This window comes from Emys orbicularis, chromosome 1, assembly GCF_028017835.1.
Source record: "Emys orbicularis isolate rEmyOrb1 chromosome 1, rEmyOrb1.hap1, whole genome shotgun sequence".
NCBI classification, from domain to species: domain Eukaryota; kingdom Metazoa; phylum Chordata; order Testudines; family Emydidae; genus Emys; species Emys orbicularis.
In genome coordinates this window covers 110,956,691-110,983,450 of record NC_088683.1, presented here as the reverse complement: position 1 = coordinate 110,983,450, position 26,760 = coordinate 110,956,691, and the positions used below count along the sequence as shown (strand labels likewise).

At 41.8% G+C, this 26,760-nt stretch overlaps 1 protein-coding gene across 1 annotated transcript in view; it reads right to left on the bottom strand.

The window, feature by feature from the left end:
- Positions 1-9,055: 9,055 nt before the first annotated feature.
- The window catches only part of SLC13A4 (solute carrier family 13 member 4), a 36,283-nt gene continuing 18,578 nt past the window's right edge, over positions 9,056-26,760 (bottom strand). Inside the window, exons 5-16 of the mRNA XM_065406880.1 lie at positions 26,611-26,665; positions 25,722-25,761; positions 24,942-25,019; positions 23,098-23,288; positions 21,625-21,744; positions 17,181-17,282; positions 16,021-16,122; positions 14,427-14,534; positions 13,170-13,293; positions 11,688-11,849; positions 10,242-10,379; positions 9,056-9,193 (exon numbers count right to left, since the gene is read on the bottom strand). Of these exons, the coding sequence (XP_065262952.1) occupies positions 9,056-9,193; positions 10,242-10,379; positions 11,688-11,849; positions 13,170-13,293; positions 14,427-14,534; positions 16,021-16,122; positions 17,181-17,282; positions 21,625-21,744; positions 23,098-23,288; positions 24,942-25,019; positions 25,722-25,761; positions 26,611-26,665 (1,358 nt within the window). The remainder of the gene's footprint in view (positions 9,194-10,241; positions 10,380-11,687; positions 11,850-13,169; positions 13,294-14,426; positions 14,535-16,020; positions 16,123-17,180; positions 17,283-21,624; positions 21,745-23,097; positions 23,289-24,941; positions 25,020-25,721; positions 25,762-26,610; positions 26,666-26,760) is intronic.

Genomic DNA, 26,760 nt, shown 5'->3' with positions numbered 1-26,760 from the left:
GCAGAGAGAGAGAGTAAAGCTAAAATTGTCAGAGGTGTCCCCGAAGTTTGGGCAGCCAACTTGCGACACACAGGGCTTTATTTTTCAGAGTATTTAGCATTTTATAGCACTGTATATGTTCAAAACACAACTCCATTTGACTCTAGTTGCAGTTGGAGTGCTCAATACTTCTGCAAATTGGGCCCCGGTGTTTCAGGTTGGGCACCCAGTATATGTGGAACATACAATCAGTGACCTATAATTAAAAGTTTGATTCAAGTAACTTGCTCAGCATCACACAGGAACCCCAGGGCATAGGCAAGGATAGCATCCAGTTTTCTAGGGCAGCATTCACCTAAAACCTTCCTTTATTTTCCTGCAATTCCCTGTCTCAGTCACTACGCACCTTCCAACTATTGCAACAAATGATAGGGTTTCTGTGAATAGCCACCTTCACTACAGAGCCCTTGTTCCTTAGCACCTATATACCCTCCAGTCCCCTCCCACTGCTATCCACCTCAACAGCTCCTGTACCCCTCAACCTTTCCCCACCATCCTTCAGGTTCTGCAACTGCCTTTTCTCCACCTGGCCCACTTCCCCCCCTCTGCATTCAAATCAGGGTGCTTTTCTCCTGTTCCATGGTGCCAGCAGGAGGAGCACAGAGAACAGGAGGAACAATTGCAGGGAAATTCCTGCTCAGCCTTGAATCCTGGGGCTGGAGCATGCTCAGAGCAGTCAGAAACTTACGAGAATTTAACTGCCAAACTTATTCATCTGAGACTTTACAGAGGCTTATAACTTAATCAAATTTGTGCACATTTTCACAGGAATGGCAAAAGGCACATCTCTGAACCAAAGGCCACCTCCCTGACCAATTTCAAATCCAGGCTCCAAAAAACAGAGGTTCTACAGTTTCTCAGCCAAATAGTTGTGCGTATTTTATTTATTTATTTTTTTTTAACATGGGCAAAACAATTTATTTCCTTCTAATCTCATTCTTGGAAATGGCCAGGCCATTTTAGCTGAAATTTTCCAGAAAAGTTGACTCTGAGTCAAACACCTGGCATGGAAAATTTCAGATTGAAGAATTAAAGTTTGGCAAGGTTATAAATGACTGAAAACAGGATCTTATCATACAATCCTAGTAACAGATGGCACCATCCCCACCTATAAGAATAAACAAAGTATATATTAGACATTCCTACCAGCCATTTAAAATGATAACACTATTTGTTGGTGATTACCAGTAGGCATCATGGTAGTAGTGGGTCTTGAGAAGGAGAAATAGCATCAATGATGATGGGAATTCCCTAAGAAAACACAGCTATGCCAATCCACTATTGAGCACAGACCATTCTTTGAGAGAGAGACACACACTGGGTAATCCAAAATCTATTCAAGTCAATCTTGCACTCTGTACTCATGCAATTTTCTCCTGAGTAATGAGTACAGAACTGGACCCATGCTGCCTAATTTTTTTAAAAGCCCCTTTTGCAAATGTGATGAATTTGGTAATAAACAAGGGAAGTTATTTTTCTTCCTTTCTCCAGAACTTTAGAGCCAAAATTTTGACATACTGTACTTAAAACCACTCAGATTTCTTCAGGTACTACCTACAATTATTTGAACACTTATTGTGAATTTAGTTTTTTCCCCAAGGACTATATTATGCTCTTCCTGCACATCACACAGAGATGAGGAGGGAATGAGTATTTAAGGTTTCTCTATAATTTTTGACCATAGAAGCTGCTTTAGCATGAATGGTGCAATTTATATCTCAAATGTTCATCTGACAATTCACAGCAGATGTCAGAAAATTTTTGATCAGCCTATAAAGCTTTTCAAATAGAACCAGGCACATCTGTGGTGCTATATAAACAATACAAAAGTATTAATAATAAGGGTTTAAGTTTCTAAGTGTTCTACAAAGTTTGCAACACCTTGCATGTTAGCCCTGAATTATTTTTCTTCCACCTGGAAAACTGGAGAACTCAATTACATTTTAGAAGGCAATAATGCTTGAAAATTTTGCAAGCCCTCTACAATAAATTGCATTAAACAGAATAATTAGCCATGGGCTACACTAGATTATACTGATGTACAACCCACAGTTACACATCCAACTGGCAGAAATTCTATTTGACATAAAGAGTGTATGATGCATAGTGCCTGCAACTACAGTAGGGTTCAGAATTGTTTTGGCCGCAGAGGTGTTATAGGAGGTCACACACAGCTTAGACTAATTGAGAGCATCTTTGAGGCATCATCTGGCAGCAGGTTTCCCATTGCACTCAGGAACCATGGCAATGAGCACATGAATGATACTGCAGTAAATAGCTGAATCACCAACCAGACTCTAAAACCACCCTTCCCTTGCAAAAGCACCTAGGATGAACTGGGGTGTAACTACTAGCTCCATGTTATAGGGCTGAATCCTTCATGGGGGCACAGCAATGGGAGAGAACAGAGCACAGCCTGTTTCAAAGTCTGGGGAAGGAAGATATGGAATGCTACCACAGAAAGGCTGCATTACAAATGTTTAAATAACAAAAATAGAGCCCTTGACCAACAAAATCACAGAATGCTTCAAACCAAAAAGCTATCAATGTACCTCAAGTTTAGCGTTTCCTCTGACCCACTTCTCACCCAACCACATGCTGCTAGAGTCAGCGGGCTGGTTGTCTGTTGGCTGTTATAGCTATCCCAGAATACCTTGCTATGGAAAACTGCTGAGCCAGCCTGCTGCACCCAATACACAGGTGCTCCTGTGTTACTTCATGGGCCTCATTCAGGTCAGGCAGCGCCAAACTGAGACTCCTGCAGAATCCTCATTTATACAAATGAAGGCAAGAACTCAATATTCTGGTTGTTTCGATATTCTTCTGCTTAGAGTCTCTCATTCCCTCTCCCCTTTCACTTCTCTTCATTAACCCTTTTCTGCCCTGCCCCCAACAGACCTTAATGATGGAGGTCTTCATTCTAGTTAAAGAAGGCTGAACATGGTTTTCTGGGGGCCATCTTAGCACAACTTTGAGGACTGATGAATTTTGATGGGAGGCAATCCCTGCTGGCCTAGTAGCAAAGGACCTTTTCTCTGTGTATTAAATGACATCATGTCAAATCCTGGCCCAAAGGAAGTCAATGGTAACACTCTAATTGCTTTTTATGGGGCCTTAGACTTCCCTCTCCTACCGCATTGTCGGTCACGCCTCCCAACAGGTTCATGTTGACCTCTCCATGTCTGCTTTTTTTAGGGGGCACTGTGATATATTCTGTGCTGGCCTAGGGACATAGGTCGTACCAGCTTTGGATTGGTCGTACCAGCTTTGGATCACTATGGCCAAGATTCATAAAGATACTTAGGCCCCTACCTCCCTTTGTGCTACTGGGTCTACACAGTTCAACCGGCCATGGAGCACACACAGGACAAAGACACAAATCAGTGCCATATGTTCAAGTGATGTGGGATTAATTTCATTAACATAAATTACATTTTGTAGAAATATGTTTAGGCCTTGCCATTTCTGCATAGAGTAAATATTACTGCTGTGTGATGGCTTTACTTTTGTGTCTGACCGGTGCCTCATGCAATGAGGTAGGCAGTTAAACAGTGTAGAGACAAATTCCCCTATACTGCTCTTTTTACGTCTTTCTCTGGGGGACTTAAAAAAAAAGCTATTTTGTTAAGTTTGTCAGTGGTGTCTGCTAACCTTTATGGATTCCCAAGAGGTGGGTTCTATTTATTGAATACGTAGCAATATAAGATAACAGATGTTATTCACTACTTCTCTTGAAATATGCATTAAAATTTAAATGATCACCACGAACTGTCTTGTTTGCTTCTTTGAAGAATAGAGAAAGTTGCAGAACTTATCCTCAGAACAGATGTTCCATGAAAACAGAGCTGTGGTTTGTCCACCCCACCCCTCCATCCCCCGTTGCAGAGTATTTGGGGGCCAGAAAAAGAAGTGATGGTATATCACTGGTTGAAGCCTTCCCCGCCCTCCCCCCACCATTCATATTCCATCTTGTTACAGCCTTATCTTTACTTTTACTGTATTTTAAGATTTCAGATGTCAGAATAACAGTCTTGTAGTCTGAGGTCAACTTCAGCTATTAATGCACAGAGCTGCATGTCCAATCATATCCTCACAAGCATGTTTCAAAGCACCTGTGCAGACTACCCCTAGAGCTGAGGGGAGTTTTCCAACCATTGGTCTTTCTACTAACATTACCCCTAAAGCTACCAACTAACACTGAACATGGTGATGGTTATCTGTAGGAAATGTTCAGCATTCTGCTAGGAATAGGATTGAGGCCCAGATCTTCAGAGGTATTTAGGCTCCAAACTTTAACTGATTTCAGTTAGAAGCTAGGAATCTACATACCTTTGAGGATCTAGGGTCTGAGTGTCAAATTCTGCCAGGCTTACTCCCACTGAGTCATGCCTTACTCTGAAAAACACAACGTTAAGATCTATGGAGCTTCTTGCGGAGTAAGGTCCAGTGTGCAGCAGGATGGAAAAACTGACACTTTGAAATCCACTCTTAAATTTTATGATTTATAGTTTACAAGCCAGAGAGAAACAAACAGCTGTTGCACAAGTGTTAGCACAATTACAATTGCACAAAGGGATTTCTGCACTGAGAAAGAAAATATCACTCTATCTATCCATTATAGAGTGAAAATTTGCTCTCAGTGTAAATCCAGAGTAACTCAGTTGAGCTCAGTGGCATTATTCAGGATTTACATCAATGTAATAAATTATATATTTGTCCTTAAAGGGTATTCTACTTAATCTTTTACTTGCATATAGGATTATAAAATGGTTTCATAGACAGTATAGTATAGCTATCAGTTAATATGGCAGAGTGATTTTTGGATAGAAAGCCTGGCATTTTCTTGTTACATGTCAGACTGATACAGAACTTTTAGTAGGGTTGACTATATTTATGGGTGAAATGTTCAAAGCATATGGAAATGACTTTATTTCCTTTCTGAAGAAAAGGCTTAATTTTTGGTTATTGGAAAAGAGAAATCTGAACTTAAATGACAGTATGTTATAAAGATAAATAACTGTTTTTAAAGGTTTTTTTCCCGCTTTGTTCATTTGTCAGTTTTCGTCTCACTTTTAGGGTCTGTCTACACTGCAATTAGACACTTGCGCTGGTCCATGCCAGCTGACTCGGGCTTGTGGGGCTCGGGCTAAGAGGCTGTTTAATTGCGGTGTAGACATTCAAGCTCAGGCTGGAGCCTGAGCTCTGGGACTCTCTCATCTCACAGGGTCCTAAAACTTGCTCATCAGATTACATCAAATACTTTCCAAACATATGTTATCCTGCTGGAGGGTGTTGGTGGCTGCTAACAAAGGTGTCTGGTCTATAGGCAATCACAGATCTCATTGAAGCTGATGGGCATGCTAGCAACATTTCATTCAGGCTAAATGCGGGGGCAATTAAATGCCACTTGGTTTAGTGATAGCTGAAATAATAGAAGCCAATGGCCAAGCATGGTCCAGCATGGCAAGGCCTAAATAGAAGTCAAACCATGCGGCCCAAGGAGTTTCCTTGGAGACTGATTGCAAATGATGGGACTGATATGGTTACAGCTGACTGTCTGAGTGTGAAGGAAAGGAACAAGAAAGTGAACAGACAGTGAGAGAAGCAGTGTGAGCATAGCCCTGGGAGGAAGCCGAGAGAGAGAGCTACTTTTGGGCATAGTACTGGCTGGAAGGCAGATTTGGACTTCTGAGCAAGGAAACTGTCTTCTGTTGTGTGTTTCCACTGCGTTCGGGGAAACAAGGCTTTGCACCACCTTCGTAATTAAACAATATTTCACCAAAGACTAGACATAATCATCAACCTCTCCTCCTAACAGTAACAACCGGCTAGGAGGCAATAATATCCTGAGGACCTGGCCCCCGTTAAAAAGTCTGAGTTCCCATCCACCCACATTTAAATGAATGCAGGTCGGCCATTGTGCTACTGTAGCCCCCTGCATGGATCAGCAGCTGGATTTGAACTCAAGATCTCGAGCACAAACCTTCACCACTTGAGCTAAAGGACTAAGACCATTATTGGGGAAAGAAGCTGGCAGCTACCCTCTATGTAACAGCTAAAGAGAGGGGATGTATAGCACATACTAAACAGTGGGTTACACTATACTATTGCTATATAGGACTCACTATATTTTTCAGGAACAAATTTCCACCAAGTACATTCAATATAAATTGTTTTGCCAAGTGGTGTTGCCTCTTTCTTTTGTTATGATTATAAAGGAGTGTTTTTCTTAAATAGGAAGGCAAATGGAGAGATTTCCTCCTCCTTCAACACCCCTCTTTGCAAATACATATTCCCCTTCTTATTAGGGCCCTACCAAATTCACAGCCGTGAAAAAATGCACCACGGACCCTGCAATCTGGTCTTTTGTGGACTTTTACCCTATACTATACAGATTTCACAGGGGAGACCGAGTTTCTCAAACTGGGGGTCCTGACCCAAAAGGAGTTTGTGGGGGGTTGCAAGGTTATTGTAGGGGGCTATGGTATTACCATCCTTCTGCGCTGCCTTCAGAGCTGGGTGGCCAGAAAGTCGCGTCTGCTGGCCAGGCGCCCAGCTCTGATGGCAGCACCACCAGCAGCAGTGCCAAAGTGAGTGTGGCAATGGGTGGCCAGAGAGTGGTGGCTGCTGCTGGCTGAGGGCCCAGCTCTAAAGGCAGCAGCACAGACGTAAGGGTAGCAATACCATACCAGGCCATCCTTACTTCTGTGCTGCTGCTGGCAGTGATGCTGCCTTCAGAGCTGGGCTCCTGGCTAGCAGCTGCTGCTCTCTGGCCGGCCAGCTCTGAAGGCAGCACAGAAGTAAGGGTGGCAATACCGTGACCCCTCCTACAATAACCTTGTGATGCCCCCATTACCTCCTGTTGGGCCAGGACCCCTACAATTACAACGCCGTGAAATTTCAGATTTAAATATCTGAAATCATAAAATCCTATGACTGTGAAATTGACCAAAACGGACCATGAATTTGGTAGGGCCTTATTTATTATATCGATTATATTACAGGAAACCGCTTGTTAAAATGTAAGCACTACACCAATGTTAACATCTACTTGGAAATGTGCCACCGTGAGCAGCACTTGAGTCACTGAGAGAAAAGTAGCCATGAGTCTCATTTATAGTCTTACAGAGCATTAGAACATGACACAGTGAATAATTTATTTTATTGACATCTTATTGATGCACTGTAGACAGTTCACACTAACTGTGAGAGATGCTCGTTTCAAAGTGGGTAGCCTATTGAATGAGCTCTATAAAAACTGATTAAAGTACATAGATAGTGATTATGTGAGAGCCAATTTTCCTAATACACAGATCAAAGATTGACAGTAAATCAGTAATTAAAAATACATTGCATAAGGGAAGCCTACTGGGGATCATTGGGATCCAGTCAGTAATGCAGATCATCCACCTTTAGAAAGGAGAGAGAGACTGGCCCCTTGGAGTATAGTTACACTGCAATGTAAGCCCAGGGATATAGAACTCTAGTTATCTTGTGCGTCTACACTCATTTGTAACCCCAGGTTAGGAATTATTGAACCCTGGGTCTCAACCTGGGACTCCAGAGTCTACACTGCATTATGTGGCCCCGAGTCCAACCACCCATATTCCAGACTTCCTAGCACTCTCTCAAAATGTGGCTGCTCTAGGGTTGGAAAACGTGACCCTCCACCAAACTTGCCTGTCCAGAGGACAAAGAAAGTCAACCCATAAGATTGTGGAATACCTTTGGCTGACTCCCAGTGCACAAGTCCCGTGGGGCTGTGACTACTCTGCAAAGAAGTAGGGCTTGAACCCTGGGTCCTGGCTTGACTCAGACTTGGAACCTACACCCCTGTGGGGTCCTGGGACCCTGGGTCAGTGCAATTTGTGTGTAGACGGAAGGAGAGGTTAGGCTTGAGCCTGAGTCCAAACCCTGGGCTTATATTACAGTGCAGACATATTCTTGGTATGCCTCTTAGTTGCTGTATCTCGAAGCTAGCTTAGTTTGGAGCTCCTGGTCTCTGGGCTGCTAGAAAGCAGGTGAGTGGAGTCTTGGAGTGAATGTGGTGATGTTGAGATTATGCCAGTGCCACACCTCTTCAGCCCTTTCCCTTCTTACTCATGGAGCAGCATTGATTGTGATCTTGGATGAGACTGTCCCTTCTCCATTTAGAGAACATGTAGCCCGGCCACATAAGGGTTTACTGGGAACTGCTTTCACTTTAGAGCTGCTAGAGAAAGCTCTCACCACAGCAGTGAAATAAAAAGGAATGCAAAGCCTGACAAATACTTTCCAACTGAGATCTGGAGGAGGTTCTGAAGTTCCCTTTTCCAAAAGAGAGACCACAAGTACTGCAGTACATGAATTTTCATGCTAGAACTGTGGAGAAACCCTCAGCCCCCTCCCCTATAGCCATGCCCAGGCCCCTTGTCCCTATCTGTGTAGTTGTTTCTTCCCTCCCATTCCTGTGGGTGCTACATATTTGCTATTCAGATTTCTCTCTACCTTCTGTCTCTGACTAATTGGTCCTTCTGAAGCAGCAATGACTCACCTCAGAAAAAATGTTTGCATTGAAAAGAATTAGGCTTATAAAACCTTCAAGTTAGGAATAACGTCACCTGTGGAAATCTGAATGGTATCCATTATATTCTTGAGTTCTCTCCTTGGAATCATGTATCCTGTATTTCAATGGGGACAGTTCTATGTAATTATTCTATAGCAAGAGGAAAACTATAAGCAGGCTTCTCTTTTGGAATTATGGTATCTCAGGGTAAGCAGCAATAAATCATAGCAAATCTGACTTTTTATTCTCATGTTGATTTTGAACATTGACAAAGGCAATGTAAATTTTCACTTTAGGAAATAAAGGACAAGGTGTCTTTCATGGGAGACCTTTCTCTGGACTTGCTTCATGGTTTTGTGGAGGCTACTGAATCTATATACACTCAAGTTTCTTCCTTTCTTTTATTTGTGCAATTTAAACTAAATATTTTGCCCCAATCAGCTTTGGTTCTGCAAGTTTTGTCATTGATGGTTATGACTGACCAGTTACATTGCTGACCATTGCCCAATCTGGAAATGTATCCAGTTGGAAGAGGCTAATTCCCCAAGTGTTGATCGCCACCATGACAACCACTAGACCAATCAGATTTACACCCAAGCCAGCTTTCACCTATGGAAAAAACAAACAAACCAGAGTACAGTCAATGTCAAACAGATTAGAAAGCATTAATTAATAAACACAGAAGGTGGTAGGATGCATGGTGGAGAACAGTCAATTCCCTAACTCTCCCTGTTGCATAAAGAACAAAGTAAATTTGCTGACTACTCTGGCAGAAAAAGCCTAATGAATAGTTGTGTGTGAGAGTGTGTATATTAGTGCAGAAAATACAGGAGACGTCATCAAAGGTGCATGATAAATGCAATTCATCACATGACTACAATTTGTCACATGGACATCTCCTCCATATATTTATACCACATATGCCAGGTGATAGCTATAGATTAATTGTAGGTATATGATAAATCTCATTTGTCATACCCCTCTAACTTCTGCACTTGCACTCTGCTCATGAAGGTTATGTCTACACTAGACCTGAATGGTGTAAATTCCAGCTCAAGAATACACATTAGCATGCTGAAGATAGAGTGTGGCCATGACAGCACAAGTGGGAGAAGGGACTAGCTGCCTCGAATACATACCTAAGGTTTCAGACAGGTACAAACTCGAGGCAGCTAGCCCCTCCCTCCGCTTGTGCCATTGAAGTTATATCCTATATTTAGTGTATTAGCTCAATCAGAGCTAGCTCAGGTACGACTCCTTGACCTGGAATGTACATAGAATCATAGGACTGGAAGGGAACTAGAGAGGTCATCTAGTCCAGTCCCCTGCACTCCATCTCCAATTGTAGACATATCTTAATCTCCCTTCTCCAGGACTGCTATTGTAGTTGCATTACAGGATAATTGGGGGGATCTTGTACTGTCACTCTTCGATACATTTCACAAGCATTATATTCATTTTAAAAAACAGAGAGCACACACACGCATACCTTCTGCCACTGATGTTCTTAAAATGAGAGTTACTGTGAAATTGTTGCAGTGCTGACCAACGTGACTTTACATTAACTTGGATCCTGTGATTATTTTCAGATCCCATATATGATGATGAGTTCAGTTTGCATTAAGCTTGGAACAATGTGACTATTCTCAAGACTTACCATGTCTTTGATCTGGCAGTGCCCGTAATTGAAGACAATGGCATTTGGGGGGTTGCCCACTGGCAGCATCACCGCAAAGGAAATACACATTGTTACAGGAATCAGAGTGTATAAAGGGTTGATATGCAAGGTTTCCGACTGTAAAGAGAGAGGTTGGGTGAGAAAGAGAAGTTCCACCTTGTTAGCTATAATTACAGATAAAAGACGCCTGTCTGCTTCTCCCCACCCCAAGATCTAGAATTATTAGCATACCCTCCATTCCCTAAATTCTAAGATCTAACTTACTTCCCCCCTCCATTACCCTTGGGTACTGCAGGAGGGCTGTACTACATGTTGCTCCTTCCAGAGGAGGCCACTATAGCCTGACAGGATGAGCTCCCTTCCCCCAGCAGTCAAGCATGTTGCTTCCATAAAACCCTTCGCAATCTTGGTCTGCGGAACAAGGTACTGGGCTTTTGGTCTGAATTCACATAATTAGGGTGACCAGATAGCTAGTGTAAAAATCAGGACAGGGGGTGGGGCGTAATAGGCGCCTCTGTAAGACAAAGCCCTGAATATCAGGACTGTCCCTATAAAATTGGGATGTCTGCTCAACATACACATTACCCCCATGGCATTTCACTGTGTAGATCACTAGGACAAATCCTTAAAATGGCTTTTATGGAGAAAGTCGTGAAAATATCTAGCATTCACTTTTCAGACACATTTCACAGATTATATCCCTTGTGAAAAGAGCTTCTCATTACATAAAAGGCAAAAACCAAGGAAGGTATCTATAATTGCTGTGAAAATAATAGTTTTTATATATATACTAATATAGGATATAATTAGTATCTGCTCTCCCCCTCCCCTGCCAGTGACACAAGCCTCCATACCCACAATGTCTTCCTCTCTCACAAATGTCTCTGTTCATTTTTCCATGCTGTCCTTATGCTTGGCCTGCCAACCTGTTCACCAAGCTGCCTCCCACCCCTCAGTTACATTCCCTATGAAACAATTCTGATGTTTCTGCTACAAAAACCAAAGAGGTAGACTGTTAACTAATGGATTATAAATACAAAATAGAATAAAAAAGCCTCAAGACGTGTACATGGTTTGCTGAGTAATCATGTGACCTTATTATTGTCCATCTTGTCTTTCCCTTTCTCATCTCCCTTCCCCCTTTTCTGTTACAATTAAACTGTATGCCCCTCAGGGCAGGGACTATGTTTTTACTTGTTTTGAGAAGGGCTGAGCACATTTCTGGGTGTTCAGAAATTTACTGCACTCAGGCCTGTTGGCTGACCATGCTTATTCATTTTTCTATAAAAGAAAGAGCAAAGCAATGGCACTCAAAATGAAGCAGAGTTCTACCCTGGCTCACAGCACTAATCGCCTAAAATCTCAAGATATTCCATGAAGTTAACAGGGAAAAAACCAGCATAAAATCCCATTGTTTTTACTCACCATACTGCATAAAATAGGCAGAAAGATAGTTATGGTTGCTGGGTTACTAACGAACTCTGTTACCATGGACACCAAGATGCAAGCCAGCAGAGTGACAGCCCAGTAGGGAAGGCTGCTCAAGGACAACATCTGGCGTCCAATCCATGTCGAAAGGCCAGAGGTCTAGCAGAAACATACAATAATGAGAGAATGGCAGGATACAAGTTATGTTTCCAAACCAAATCCTTGTATCTGAGAGAGTTTGCAATGGAGTATCCCACTGGCAAAGAACTTTAGCTCAGTAAATTGGGCAGCCCCCGATTTAGTAGCTTATGTTCAATAAATTAGTGCTTTCAGTCCAGTTCTTAGTAGAGTAGAACCTCAGAGTTACGAACACCTTGGGAATGGAGGTTGTTGGTAACTCTGAAATATTCATAAGTCTGAACAAAAGGTCATGGTTGCTCTTCCAAAATTTTACAACTGAACATTGATGTAATATAGCTTTGAAACTTTACTATGGAGAAGAAAAATGCTGCTTTTAACCATCTTAATTTAAGTGAAACTAGCACAGAAACAGTTTCCTTATCTTGTCAAATCTTTTCTTAAACTTTCCCTTAATTTTTTAGTAGTTTACATTTAACACAGTACTCTACTGTCCCCCCCCCTTTTTTTTATTTTTTATTTGTGTGTGTGTGTGTCTGTGTCTCTGCTGCTGCCTGATTGTGTACTTCCAGTTTCAAACGAGGTGTGTGGTTGACTGGTCAGTTCGTAACTCTGGTGTTCATAACCCTAAGGTTCTACTGTAGCTAGGGGTCCATAACATAAAACTACCTCATTTGGCACTAAATGGCACTACTAGTTGTTTAGCAGAGAGACCAAAATTGAATGGGCAGAAAGACTGTACTTCCCCCTCACTTGTAAAGATTGTCCTTCCAGGTCAGAACTGAGGCACACTGAATGGGTGGGGGAAGACTGTCTAAATATAGGTTTTTACAGCACTTAGTACAATGGGACCCCAACCCAGATTGGGGCCTGTGGGTGCTACTACGAAAGTAATGGTAATGCCATTTCATGTGCTGTAGTTCTGCAAATCAAGGCCCTCACTTCCTAGGGTTGCTAATCTAATTTGATTCACTCATACTCATTTCATTTTAATCCCTGCCATCACCAAAACCAATCCATACTCATATTTGAGTATGAAGGCTGAAGTAGTGTTTTCCATGGTAACACTGTAACAAAGTAGCTGACTTGTTTTTGTGACTTTTGTTTGCTACTTTCCAGTCATCATGAAAGAGATTGCACACCAAGCTCCTGAATTATGCTAGATGACCAACTTTCAGAAGAGCATCCCGAAGGTTTAGGTGACATACCCTTGTGAAAGTGTCGTAGTAATTTTGTTACCAGAATTGTCAGAACACCACAGGTTAAAATAAAGGTGCAGGCTTGTAAGTATTTTAGATATTCAAGTTCCCAGAGAGAAGAATGGAAAATCTAACTCAATACCTTGCATCCAGCTGCTAGAGCATAACCTCCTCCAACCAGCACTACAATCTCCCAGGGCATGGTCTTCTGGAAGTCCTTCCATGTAATTATTGGCTCCATTGAGTTAATATCTGTAGAATTTTCACTATCTCCTATGTCAAAGCAAAATAAAGGTACATGGCTAATGTTAAACTGGCCATTTCCCTAAGATATTGAGCATTCTGCACTGACCTCTGACTTTGTGACTTCTAGCTTGGATCACTGTAATGCATGCTCTATAGGACTACCTTTGAAGACCATCTGTAGGATAAAGCTAGTGCAGAATGCAGCTGCCAACCTCCTTGGTTTCAGCCTCAGGAAGCATAGTACCTAAATTTTCTGAAGGCTGAACTGGCTTCCTATTGGCTTCTGGGGTTGACATTGATGGTTATATAGCCCTATGGCTTAGGTAATGGCTATTTGAGAAGTGTGTGCATGTGTGTATTTCAGATGTGTCTGTGTAGTCCTAGACTTGAATGTCTGAGGTTTGGTGGTTGTGCATTCTCAGAAGAGGGTCTTCACTTGTAGAATTAATTTCTCCTGGCCCAACAGAGCCCAAGTATGTTTAATATCAGAACAATATACAAAGTCCATCTATTTGCTCAGTCTTTTCCTGAGGGTAGTATTAGCTTTTAGAGGTCTGAGTCTTTTGTTGAATTGGATTTACTATTAATTCATTTTTTTTCTAAATGCTGTATATACCTGTAGGGCGATCTGCCATGTAAAAATACACACATACATACAATTTCTAATAAATATATGGAAGCAAATGTCAAGGGACCATATCTTTATATGTTTGTACAATGCTTAGCACAAAGGGGACCTCATCCTGACTGAGGCCTCTGGGTGTTACTAAAATGTAAACGTTAAATAATAGTAATCGCTATCAAGAAGACTATGTTAACAGTAATATTAACATAAAATGGATCAGTCTCTATCTACGTTATCAGATAGCAGCGGTAGTACATTGGAGACTTTTTTTTTTTTTTTTTTTTTTGGTGCCAAGCAGTTCCCCAATTCTTCTAAACCTGAAATATGGCAAGGATTGAGTTTTTTACAAGTTCTAATTTCCATGCACTATTGCAACACTCAACTGCAATATTAAAGACTGTCGTTCTCAACCTTTGCCACACCATGATCCTATGTTATAAGTTTTGGGACCTTAATGTAGCCATAAAATAAGAGGATGGGGATCACAACCTCCCGTCAAAAAGTGTGTCAAGTCTCATTCTAGATGACTTCTTCTTACCTTTATCCCTCTTTCCAAAGCATGGTTTCTTTGCTGGAATCAGGAACATGAGAAAACCAAGGAAGACAGAGACAGTAGCATCAGTCCGGTAGCCTTTCCTAGGAAAGAAACATTGTGATTATAGCAATGCTATACTAAAAGTGTGCTGTAGTGAAGTGTGTGTGCAACACCCCATGTTCTCAACAGCATGCTGAGCATGCTACTCAAGCTTTTTCTTTTCTTTACTTTTCTTTTTGTTATTGGGTTTGGTGTACCTTTCCTCCACACAACATGCCATACATTTATTCTATATATTATAGAGGGAAATACTTTAAGCATAAAATCATTTCAGCTCCTTCCAGCACCAACACAAATACAAGAATGTGATGTACTTGTATTGCTCTATAACAGTGCCATCCAAACTTTGCTTAACTGACAACCACTTTAACATTTTGTCAGTAACATAAAGGCTACACTGGGTGGGAACCTCAGCTGATGTAAATCAATGTAGCTCACTGAAGTGAATACTCTAGGACGATTTAGATGCAAGTCTGTGGGAAGTTGTTAGACATTTACAGTCACAAGCCCATGTGCTTGCACTTTTCATGTGTGGAAACATATCAGTGGACATGCATAGAGCCCTGCAAATCCGTTGATATCTGCTTTATATCCGCAGATATCCGGATCCACTGATGCAGATATCCATGGATCATTTTTGCAGATTGGATGCGGATACAAACTTTGTATCCACGCAGGGCTCTACACATGCAATTTTGCAATGCTGAAAACTTAGTAGATGGCCTTTAGAAAATTTACCCCAAACTGTGAAGGGAATAAATTGGTGTTTTCCCTTGATTTGAGCATCTGTGTGCCAGCTAGATGTAGTCATTATTCAAGAATTATTAATATTCTAATGACTAATAATGGTCCCTTCAGGTCTTAAAGTCTCTGAATCTACTCAATAGATCTGTTCAGGATTTAAATGCTGAACCCTCTGTAGTATTCCTGGTAAAACTGAGGGTGACAGAAAGAGCTATGTTTACTAGAACCAAGTGTCAGTAAACAAATTTTGGGAGCACAGCCAACTGTTTCTCTGCATGGATGAACTAGAGAATGATGCTGACTTTAAAAACAGTCTGCAGGCTATCTGATGCTCCCTGTGCTAATATCCAAAACCAAGCCCCAAACGCCAGAACTCTGAACTATAACAACAATCAAACCTAGCGGCAAACATGCTTTTTGGGACTTCTTTGTAGTAAAACTGTTTTTTTAAAAGATTTGTTTGCTTCGGACTTCAGAATTTGGGCTCTTCCATTTTTTCTACTAGGAACAAGTTTCTCATGTTGTTTCTCATAGTCTAATGGAGTCACCCTGCTACTTGGAGAAACAGGGACACTGTTTTGGTTGTGTGAACAGGTATAGTTAAAATAGTGAGCATCCTCAGTTTAGGATTAAGATTCTATATGGTCCAGCCTTGATCAAAATGGCTACTGGCATCCTGAGAGTCTATGGCCAAAAATCAATCAACCAAATTGTTTTAGAAACCCAAGAAAATCAGAACTTCAATCCTCTGCAGATGATTAGGAGGCAACCGTACTCACTTACTTCTCAAATAAAGATGACCAGCCTGGAACAAAGCCAGGCTCCCGTGTAAACCAAAGCAAGGTCATCAAGATGAAGAAAAACCCAGTCACCATCTCAGGATAACTTGGGAGGAGAGGTGGGGAGAAAAAGCAAGAATAGAACCTGAGATTAATGCCAAAATCCAGGAGCAAATTCCACAGAGAGAAAGGAATTAGAGATTGGTTTCAACACACAATGAAAAAATCTACAGGGAGAATAAAATAGGAGATCAGTTTGAACTAGGGTTTTACATTTGAGTCCTAGCTGTTACCTAAATAAAGTCAGAAAAAAATAAAGCTGAGTATCTCATTATCTGTATTTATACTTTCATTTGTCATGAGATATTTATGAGCCCAAACAAATACAAAATCTTGTATTCTTATGGTATTTCTATGATCCAGGAACTGAAATATGGCAACAAAATAAATCTTCCCTTATTTCTGCATTGTAAATGGTTTTCTATGTGATTTTTAAAAGCATATGAAAATATAATTACAGATACTAAAATAAACAAACATCACTACTTTAAACACAAACAAATACTAGACTAGAGATGGGCTGAGGAGTTGCTATTCTGATCTAGATTTTATTCAGGGTTCAGATTCACGGTTCAGAGACTGAATAAGGGCTAGGATTTAGATTCAAATTTGATCATGCTAAAATCTTGCAAGTTGATCTCATGAACTTTCACTGAACACTGAGAAATCTTTGAAGAAGAGCTGATCTCATGAGATAGCTCCCATCCTGAAAGGTGGGCATCTTGCAAAATTTAGCTTTTCTTTGCCACATCTGACATGCAATTGGAAAATAGGCCCCTTTCTGCTTTGGAACCTTAACTGTAAGGGCAAATCAAGATCTATGGGTTTGAGTCTGAAGCCAATGCCTTCTTCCCACCTCCCCTAAAAAAAATCATAGGTGTTTTTATTCAAGTCTCTGGTTTTGACTTATCTTTATAATGGACCCCACACTTACCCTGAAAAGAAAGAGAAACAAGTTCCAAAATGTAGGACTGATTCAACAGGGAGAAAGAATTGAGAGATCAAGTCCAACATATATAAGATAAATTCAACTTGGAGGACAAAACAAAAGATGGGTTTCAACACATGAAAGGCAAATTCCACAGGAATATATGCTCTTTTTACCTAGTATTCCCCAGTTTCTCATATTCCTCTTGAATTCTCCTCTCTGACATCTCTTCTCGTTTGGTCTTCTTCTTCTTGCTCACAGAACATGTTTCTTTAAAACTGAGAAGGATAATTTAGCACAGGAATATGAGAGAAGGGAGTCACATTTCAGAATGAAGATACCATAGTATGCAAATTATGCAGCAGTTGAGATAGCTGAGGACCTAATCCCTGTGGCTGGCTGAGCTGTGCTTGGTGCAGGACATGAGAGCTAAAGTGGGGAAGGTTGCTGTATACCATTTTTGCACTCATCCAATTCCCAGGGGTGCTGAGATCCAGTTCAACCCCCAGCATGAGCAGTCTTCAGGCTGTTCTAAATAATACCAGCTGGTAATAACACACAAGGGGTCAATATGCCAGATCATAATCACTGGAGCACATTAGTGTTCCAGCCATGCTACCTCCTTTCCACCATGCCCCATCACATTCCCCTCACTAGCCAGTTTCACCAGACCTGCAACATCCAGGTGGTCCTTATGCCAGGCAATCCTTAGAAACATAAGAATGGCCATACTCAGTCAGACCAATGGTCCATTGAGCACAGTATCCTGTGTTCTTACAGTGCCTGTTTAGGGCAGGTTACAACCACTTTATACCACATCATGGGTAGGTTGTGGGCCCAAAACATATAGAAATTTTGTTCTAACACGGGACTAGTTTTTCTATATAGTGGATCTATGTGTTGTCCCCTTCCAGGAATAGCATTCTGAATAGCGCACACAAAAGGGATTCTGTCTGCCTAATCCCATTTGACTTGGCAAAGAGAGTATGATTCTTGAAAGCTCAGGGTGCAACCTTTTCTGCTTTAAGTAGTCTGGTAGAGGTGTGATGCTGCATGGAATCTGGGGGACACTTGAGGATATTATGAATATCAATATTGTAAAATTGTAATGAGTTAGGCCAGATATGCCATGTAAGGTATCTGCAAAAATGTTATAATTTGCCAGATATGATAACCTTGTTTATATGTTTGTGTCACCTTTGTATTATGGATTATAGATATGTATGTCTGTATTTCAAAACTTGTGTTATGCTTCTGGGTGACACCCCCAGACAGCACTGTCTAGCCTGCTTGATGGCCCATTAAGGACCATCAGCTATAGAGCTGACCCATTGAGAGAAGGCAGATACACCTTGTGACTTAGCAAGGCATGCAGGGACATGCCTATGGAGAGAACTCTAAGGCTTTCAAGCCATGTGCTGGGCAGCTTGTGTTTGAAACAAAGGAAGCACAGGCCGTATAAAAGGCAGCTGCATCTTCTCCATTTTGTCTTCAATCCTGCTTCTTACCTCTGGAGGAACTTTGCTGCAAACTGAAGCTCTGAACAAAGGACTGAATGACCCATTGTACACTGGGAATCCCCACAACTACAGTGTTTGCTGTCCATGAGATTGACTTAACTGCCTTTGATATTTCTAGCACTGTTTAAACCAGGATTACTCTTGCAAGGTTCCACTCTTTCTGTAACTGAAGGGTAAAGTCAAAGCCGATGATCCTACTGTTCTGCCAGCGAACAATTTCTATACTTCTATCAAGGAGATACAAATACAAGCACATTTTATGGCTGAGTGCATTTAAACTGCCTACAAATTTATATGCAAATTAGGTGCAGCCCTCAGGCTCATGGAAAATTGCATTTGCGTGTCACAAAGTCTGGACTCATTTATTTAAACTGAGATGCTTGTAAGCTTTTTTTACCCTCTTCTCAAGTACTGTAGCAACATTTTGCTTTTCTGTTCCAATGGGAGATTGACACCTAACCTGCTTAGATGCTTTTGTAAATTGCATTGGGGTCTACCTGCAATTTTAGGCACCAAAATACCTTTGTAAAACTGATGCTTAGATATTTGCAGCAATACTTACTTTGTGCAGCACTAGCTGAAGTGAAAAGCTGTGTCTCTGTGAACTACCCTTTCCCCTGTCCCAAGGAGGGATCACAATATTTTTCCCCCTGATTTTCAGGTAGGAAGAACTTTATAGGCCTGTTTCCCTCCCTCTTTGACCTACAAAAAGGCTAGACACTGCATTCTGATCCAAGAACTTGAGTTTCTAAGCTAGAAAGAAAATCTGTAAAGCTGTTCCAATCATTGCACTAGCTAAGGACAAGAGATTGACAGTGGATGTCCTATTAAAAAGGATACGTGGCATGAACATTACCAGGAATTCCATAGATGTCCATCAGCAAGCACTAGACTAAACATTGCTTCAACATGTTACCAATATCACTTGCCAAGTCTTAGAAGGATTTGCAGGCAGAGCATTATAGCCAAACTCCTAACCTAACATATTCTCTAATGAACCACAGAGAACAGGAGTTGGAGATTAAAGAGGCTTGGAACCAACCAACACTTCACAAAAGGTCAATAATGCTTCAGTCCATTGGTGTTCTTTAGAATAACATTAATCAGGGTGAATTCTTGGATGGAATGTGGAATTTCAGTGCTGTTTATTAAAAAAATAAAGGAATTGAGAGTCATGTTAGGGCCTGTTTCCTCTCAGGATTAAAAAAGAAATAATTTATTATAGCCTTTTACATTGAAACTAGAAGACTCAGGGGACTGATTGAGAAAAGGACACAGAGCTATTTACCTCTTCAAATGCACTCAAGATCAGTAGCAACCAGAAGTCATTATCATTTAACAGCTATTCATTTTCCTATGTGAAATAGGTTAATGATGTCAGCCAAACTCCCTCTTGCTCTCACAATTGGCTTTATTTGTCCCTCGGAGAGGCCATGGTCTAAAGCCAAACCGTGACTTGTGAGCCTCATGCAGCTTTATCACAGTTAAAGAGTGGCTTGCGGAACCCCCACACCTCCCCCCCATTCTCCGCCTACCAAACTGTTTGGGGGAACTCAGAGCTTCTTCCCTGTGGTGGGGTGGTGGGACTAGGGGCTTCTGCCCGGCAGGGAGGGTGGTCTCGAGGCTTCCGCTCAATGGGAGGTGCCTGCTGGAGCTCGGGGCTTCAGCTGGAGTGGGGCTGAGGCCCCGAGCCCTGGTAGGTGTGCCCCGCCGGGCTGAAGTTCCAAGACCCCGCCGGCCCTGCTGGGCAGAAGCCCTTAGCCCCACCACCCCGCCACAGGGAAGAAGCTCCGAGTTCCCCCAAACAGTCTGGTAGGCGGAGACTACCACCCCACCATCCCACTGCAGGGCTGAAACCCTGAGCCGCAGCAGGCATGTTCCCTTCAGGAACTTCTGAAGATTGTTGTATGCGGCTCGGAGGGTCAGTAAGTTTGGCCATCCCTAGTCTAAAGTGATCATAGAGACTGAACTCCCTCTCCTGGGAGTGAGGGAAAGCTTTAACTCTCACTGCCCACCTATTCTGTTGATAAACATAGGATTTTTGTCTCTAGCACTGTGATTATGGCACTTTATACCAGTACAAGTACAGATATATTGAGCCTTATTCCCCTGTCATTGACATTGGTTTGACACCAAAGTAAGTCCACTGACCAGGTCATTAATGATCTGGAGGATGGCGTGGACTGCACCCTCAGCAAGCTTGCAGATGACACTAAACTGGGAGGAGTGGTAGATATGCTGGAGGGTAGGGATAGGATACAGATGGACCTAGACAAATTAGAGGATTGGACCAAAAGAAATCTGATGAGGTTCAACAAGGACAAGTGCAGAGTCCTGCACTTAGGACGGAAGAATCCCATGCACTGCTACAGACTAGGGACTGAAGGCTAGGCAGCAGTTCTGCAGAAAAGGACCTAGGGATTACAGTGGATGAGAAGCTGGATATGAGTCAACAGTGTCTGCCCTTGTTGCCAAGAAGGTTAACGGCATTTGGGGCTGTATAAGTAGGGGCATTGCCAGCAGATCGAGGGACGTGATCATGTTTTTACTAACTGGCTTTTTGTTTTTCTTTTGTTTTTTCCAGTTGCACCTTCTGATCAGAAGGTTGCTTAATGGCCCTCATCAAGGCAGTGCAGTGTTAAAACTGTTCCCGTCAAAAATAAACGTGGTGTAAAGCAGATTTTCATCAGCCCTTATTCAGCCACTGGACTCAAGCATCAATAAAGTCCATTGTTGCACATCCAGTGCTACTAGGAAAGGAGACTTTCTCTAGGGAGTGGACTGGACCCACTGCCCTGGTAAGGGGAAGCAACAGTGACTCAGCATTTGCCCCTTGTGATTGTTAGGGCCTTTGTGAACTCTAAAATGGTGGTTCCCAGCAGAGCCGGCGCTAGGCATAACCAGACTAAGCAATTACTTAGGGCCCTGAGCAGCTCAAGGGGGTCCCCCTATTAATTATTAATATGTGTTGTGTGGGGAGCCCCAAAATATTCCTGCTTAGGACCCCCAGTGGGCTAGCATCAGCACTGGGAGGAAGCTGTGGCACTCCCTGCTGTTTTAGCCCTGGGATTGCCACACAGCTCTAGCAGCCTGCACTCACTTGCATCCCAAGAACAGCCAGTGCATCCAGAACCAAGTCAAGACCAGCATGATGAGGCATATGGGGAAGCTGAACAAGAACCAAGTTCCAAAATTCACCACCTCAGCATGTGGATAGTGGCTGTAAAGAAAAACACCGTATAAGAGATAAGAAGGCCACAGGATGCATGGTCAGACTCCCACAACATGCATCTATGCATACATATATGGCCATGTGGTATGGCATAAGGGTTGTATTAGCATGAGTTTGTGATAACTGTATTACACATGCATAGCAAAGCCACTCCCAAATGATTGCCAAATTAGCCTTTATATCAACACCACACCAAATACCAGCATGTGTTCAGTTTACCCCAGACATTTTAGAAATGTTTTAATGGTACATATTTTTATTGCTACTACAGGAGGGATTAATTTGGCCCAGTGTAATATAGATTCAAAACATGTCACGAATATATATAGTAACCTCAGTAGAGAAGCTCACAGATCAATACATCCTGATGCCCATCTCAACAGAAATTAACATCTGCATAAAATATCTCTTTGCTCCAAGGAGTTTGTGATGGAAACAAATTGATTCATATTTGGGGTAGTCTGGATGACATGTAAAAACAACCATATAAATGGAAATAACAGGTTAGTTTGAGGATGGAATTTAAATTTACCAGTGAATGGACATTATAATGCAATACAACTGTTTTTGCATCGTGTCTTTCATCCTAGTTGTATCACAAACTGCTTCAATACAGTGAATTGTTCTTTTAAAAAAATGATAGCATAGGTACAGATAAAGAGGTACAGGCAAGCACAAGGGATGAAATCCTGGCCCTACTGAAACTCTATTGACTTCAATAGCACCAGGACCTCACTCATGATCTCTGTGTACTTGTGGTCTTGGGCCACAAAATATAAAATAATTAATACAGCAGACTGGACTCTGGCAAAGCTGTTTAGCAGTGCATCTCATGACAACCCAAAAGTGCTGGAAGTGTCATAATAGCAAGGCACACTAATATGTCTTCTTTGAGGGTGCTTGAAAACCCAAACCTTCCATCAAGAGTTCACCACCAGAATCAGTTTTACAAGAACCATGTATGTCATTTCAAAAGTTAGTCTGGGAAATTATCTCTGACCCTCAAAGTAGTTTTGCATTTTTTTTCTAATAAAAGAAGCAAACAAACATTTTGTCTGTGTACATGCATGTGTCCACTATAATATAGGGCCAGATCTTTTTAAAAGAGGTCAACTCCCATTTGGGCATGGGCACATAAGAAACAAAGATCCTGCTTTCAGTCAAATACCCTTAGTAATAAAGCCCTAGGAGACAAAGTATATACAAAGAGAAAGTATACAAGATAGAAGCAAAATGATCTATAAAGAGAATATCTTCCCTTTGATAGAGTCATCATGGTGACGGTAGTTACTCCAGCACAGGTCCCTCATGTAATGACAGAGACTGTGCAATATCACTTACTTGTTGAAGTACTCTAAGAAGATGAGGCTAGTGGAGGTCCCTATGATGGTGGTCAATCCCCCAATGGTTGCAGCATATGAGATGCTCAAGGACAGGCACTTGCAGATCATGTGATCATGTCTGGACTGGTACTGGTATTTAGTGCTCAGGTCCAGATCTCTGGGGTTAGGAGGCAGGACAAGTATCTGAGTCTGTAAGAAGAAAGACATGCCATAAGGAGTATTAGACACTACCAACAGCCTGGCCTGGGCCAGAGGGAAACTTTGAGTGCCAAGATGTCTACAGGTTACAAAGAAATAACCTGCCTGTGAAAGAGCAGGCAGCTTATTCTCCATGGGAATTAACTGGGATCAGAACTAGTGACCTGTCCAGTGACCCCAAACTACTTGATTTGCAACCAAAATGCAGGATAAACAGTAATCAGACTTCTGATCAGAGTCTGGCCCTGTTCCAGTCCTCAATGGGATCTCAACTGGATACCAGGAAACCTTTATGAGCTGGGAGGAGGAGATTCTATTATTTCAGTTTTAAGAACATATAATCCTTGAGGCATGTTAGAAGCTTCCAGGCAATGTTTGGCAGACTTTCCACCCTCACACTGACTCATGAGTCATAACCTCTAATTAGCAATCTAATATTAGGAGGGGGAACGTGCAAGATAGTTAGCTGTGATACCTAATGCTTAGCGATTAGGATATGTCCCAGAGAGAAGTGGTAAATGAAAACATGGCTGCAAAAGGCAGCGTGACAAAAAGAAGGTTCCATAGTGGTGGCTGTCAGTGCATGGTTCTGGGAAATTAAAGTGTTATATTGAAAATAATAAGGCGCCACTCCTAGAGACCTATCACTTGTAGCGCAGGGAAGGGAGAAAGAAAAGGCTGCACTGTAGGCTCAGGAAAAAGGCCTCAGCAGCAGAGAAGCTGGATTCATTTGCCATAATATAATTCTATTGCTTTGTAATGGGCTTATTTTCTATGAGGATTATGGTGCTGCTATGAGTTTATCAATCCTCCTGCAGTCTGTCTCATGAAAATCCTGGTTCAAATCTATATTAGGTCAAAACTGAAATGAGTTTAGTGGTTATAAAATAACCATTGAATGTCGGTATGAGATGGGAGAATGCTCAGTGGCAAGGGTAGTGCAGTAGCTTTTCTGAGGATCTGGGTATAAATCTCCTTTGAGCCATATATGCAAATAAATGTGTTGATTGGAGTCTCACTTCTGCTGGGCATCTGTTTGTGCATAAAAACAGCGCATACATGTAATTGAAGTCCTGCCTCAGGCATGCCCAGGATTGGAAGAAGGAAATGCAGATCAGGATTGAGGTATATTGGCAGAAGTGTCTCTGTGAGTGTGTGCTGCATGTGTGGTGGGTTGTCAGAGGACAGGAAGTGCAGGAATATTGGAAGTGAGGGCTGATAGAGCTGTCCATAAGGTGCTTGAACAGTTTCTTTCTACCTTATGTTTGGTTTTAGCCAGTGATCTGTGCCAAAAATTGATATTTATGTAGAGCTACCTCCAGAGGGACATTTGGGGAAACAAAGTGGAACAGCAAAACAGAAATGGAAACTGTTTAGCCGTAGCATGGAATATATGATACTGAATGCATTTGGGAACAGCCTGTGAGGAGCACCTCATCAAAGAAACCCAAAAAGATGTAACAGGGCTGTGAAGGGGGGAACTAAAAAAGTGAAAACCATCTGAGGAACCAGCACAGGCCTAATTGTCAAATGTTCTGAGACTGCAGAGGCAAAGATTTCATGGAAAGCTACTTACAAGGTAAGAACCTGAAGCCAGGAAGAATGTGTGATACTTGTCTCCCCCAGAAGATTACCACCTCTTACCTGAGGTAGATTCTGCCCCTTGTTTGGGGGATTCACAGTTCCAATTGGGTTGGCTATCATGTGCACACCATTCATATTCTATAAGAAGGCAAATGTCCTTTGATTAGACAATACTCTCTACCTAATTCCAGAAGGCACTTAGAATTAAATTCAAGGGTGCTTTGTGAATATTTCAGGCAGAGAATCTTCCAATAAATCGACTACAATTTGTCTGAAACCTTATTCTATGTAATAAGGCAGATTAAACAAAAGTAGGTCTTTTTATCTTTAAAAAAATCTTTAAAATTAAATGGTCAGTTTAGCTCATCTCCTTCTGTCACCATGGCAGCTTTGTGATGGTAGAATCCAACATAAACCTTGCAAGAAGCACCTGAGTCTTGATTTTATACGGTGTAGAATGGTTAGCCACTAGAGTGCTCTAGTTGACTGAACATCCCTGACTGCAGCAGTGCCCAAATCTTGCAGAACAAAAGGCCACATTTGCTACTTGCTGGGAGCCTATGGACTACACATACTCACTAATCAATTGAGCTAATCACAGCCTCTCATGTAAGATGGAGATACGGACCACAGAAACTACAGAACCAGTGTTCCATCTTAATCTCGGGAGCTAGGCTGATAGGATCCAGCTAAAGCATGGCATGCTGTAATATATGGACTCTACCAGAACTACCTCCCATTAAAGATAGAGGAGTGTGCTTTTGATCATTCCTGCTGTACTGCTTTATAATGCAGAGCTGAGTGTTGGTCACATGGTGTAGGTATTACCTATCACAATACCTTAGTATGTACCAGGGAGCTGAAGTCAGTGGTCGTAGCACTAAAAACAAAGAAAAGAAAATATATTTTTAAACGCATGTTTCCCAGCTATCCCAAAAGGCACATGTTCAGGGTGGGTAGTGGAGTATCTGAACAAGAACTAAAATCTGCTGAAGTTGTGAAAAAGTTCAATTTATTATGACATCTCAATGACATCTCAGCTAGATACATGGGAAGAATCACTTTGTTCCAAGGGTCTATCTCTAGCTCTATGATGATGGGGTTCCACCTCCATGAAACCAACAGTGTTTATGGCCAAACCTTTAATATCACTATCACAGTGGAGGGAATCACTGGAAAACCCAACACTATTAATCTATTCTATTCTGTGTAGATTCTTATACTCCCTCATTGCCATAACATCTGAGCACCTTCCAGTAGCAACATGACTAACATTAATGCAACATGACTAACATCTATCTTGTGTGGCTTGTGGATCATAGCATAGTGAGATCCAGATCATTACATTAACCCCACTTAAGGTGACCAGATAGCAATTTTGCTTGGACGTATTCCTGACATAATATTTAATTAAAGATTAATCTTTAATTCCTGGAGACTCCAGGACAATCCTGGAAGGCAACCCTAACAAGTGTTAAAAATCAGGCCTGGGCGTGGTGTTAATAGGCACCTATATAAGAGAAAGCCCCAAATATTGGGACTGTCCCTATAAAATAGGGACATCTGTTACCCTAACCCCACTCCTTGCATAATCTTTTCCCTTCAAGCACATCTAAAATGTTCATTTGCAAGCTTCTGTTTGCCCTTCCTTTTGCCATTCTTATGTTCATCTCATTGCAACCTGTGTAGGTTCATATCTCCAGTAGTGATGCACAGGATTCGTTCTTACTCCTCATTGATGAAAATGACCTCCACTGAGGCTTGGCCATGTTTTTCGCTGAGACCTAAAGTAATGGGTAGAGGGATGGAGGGGGAAGAGAGAGAGAGAGAGAGAGAGACTGTCAGAGATGGGAGATGAGCTGATTTCCTTGGCTTCAAT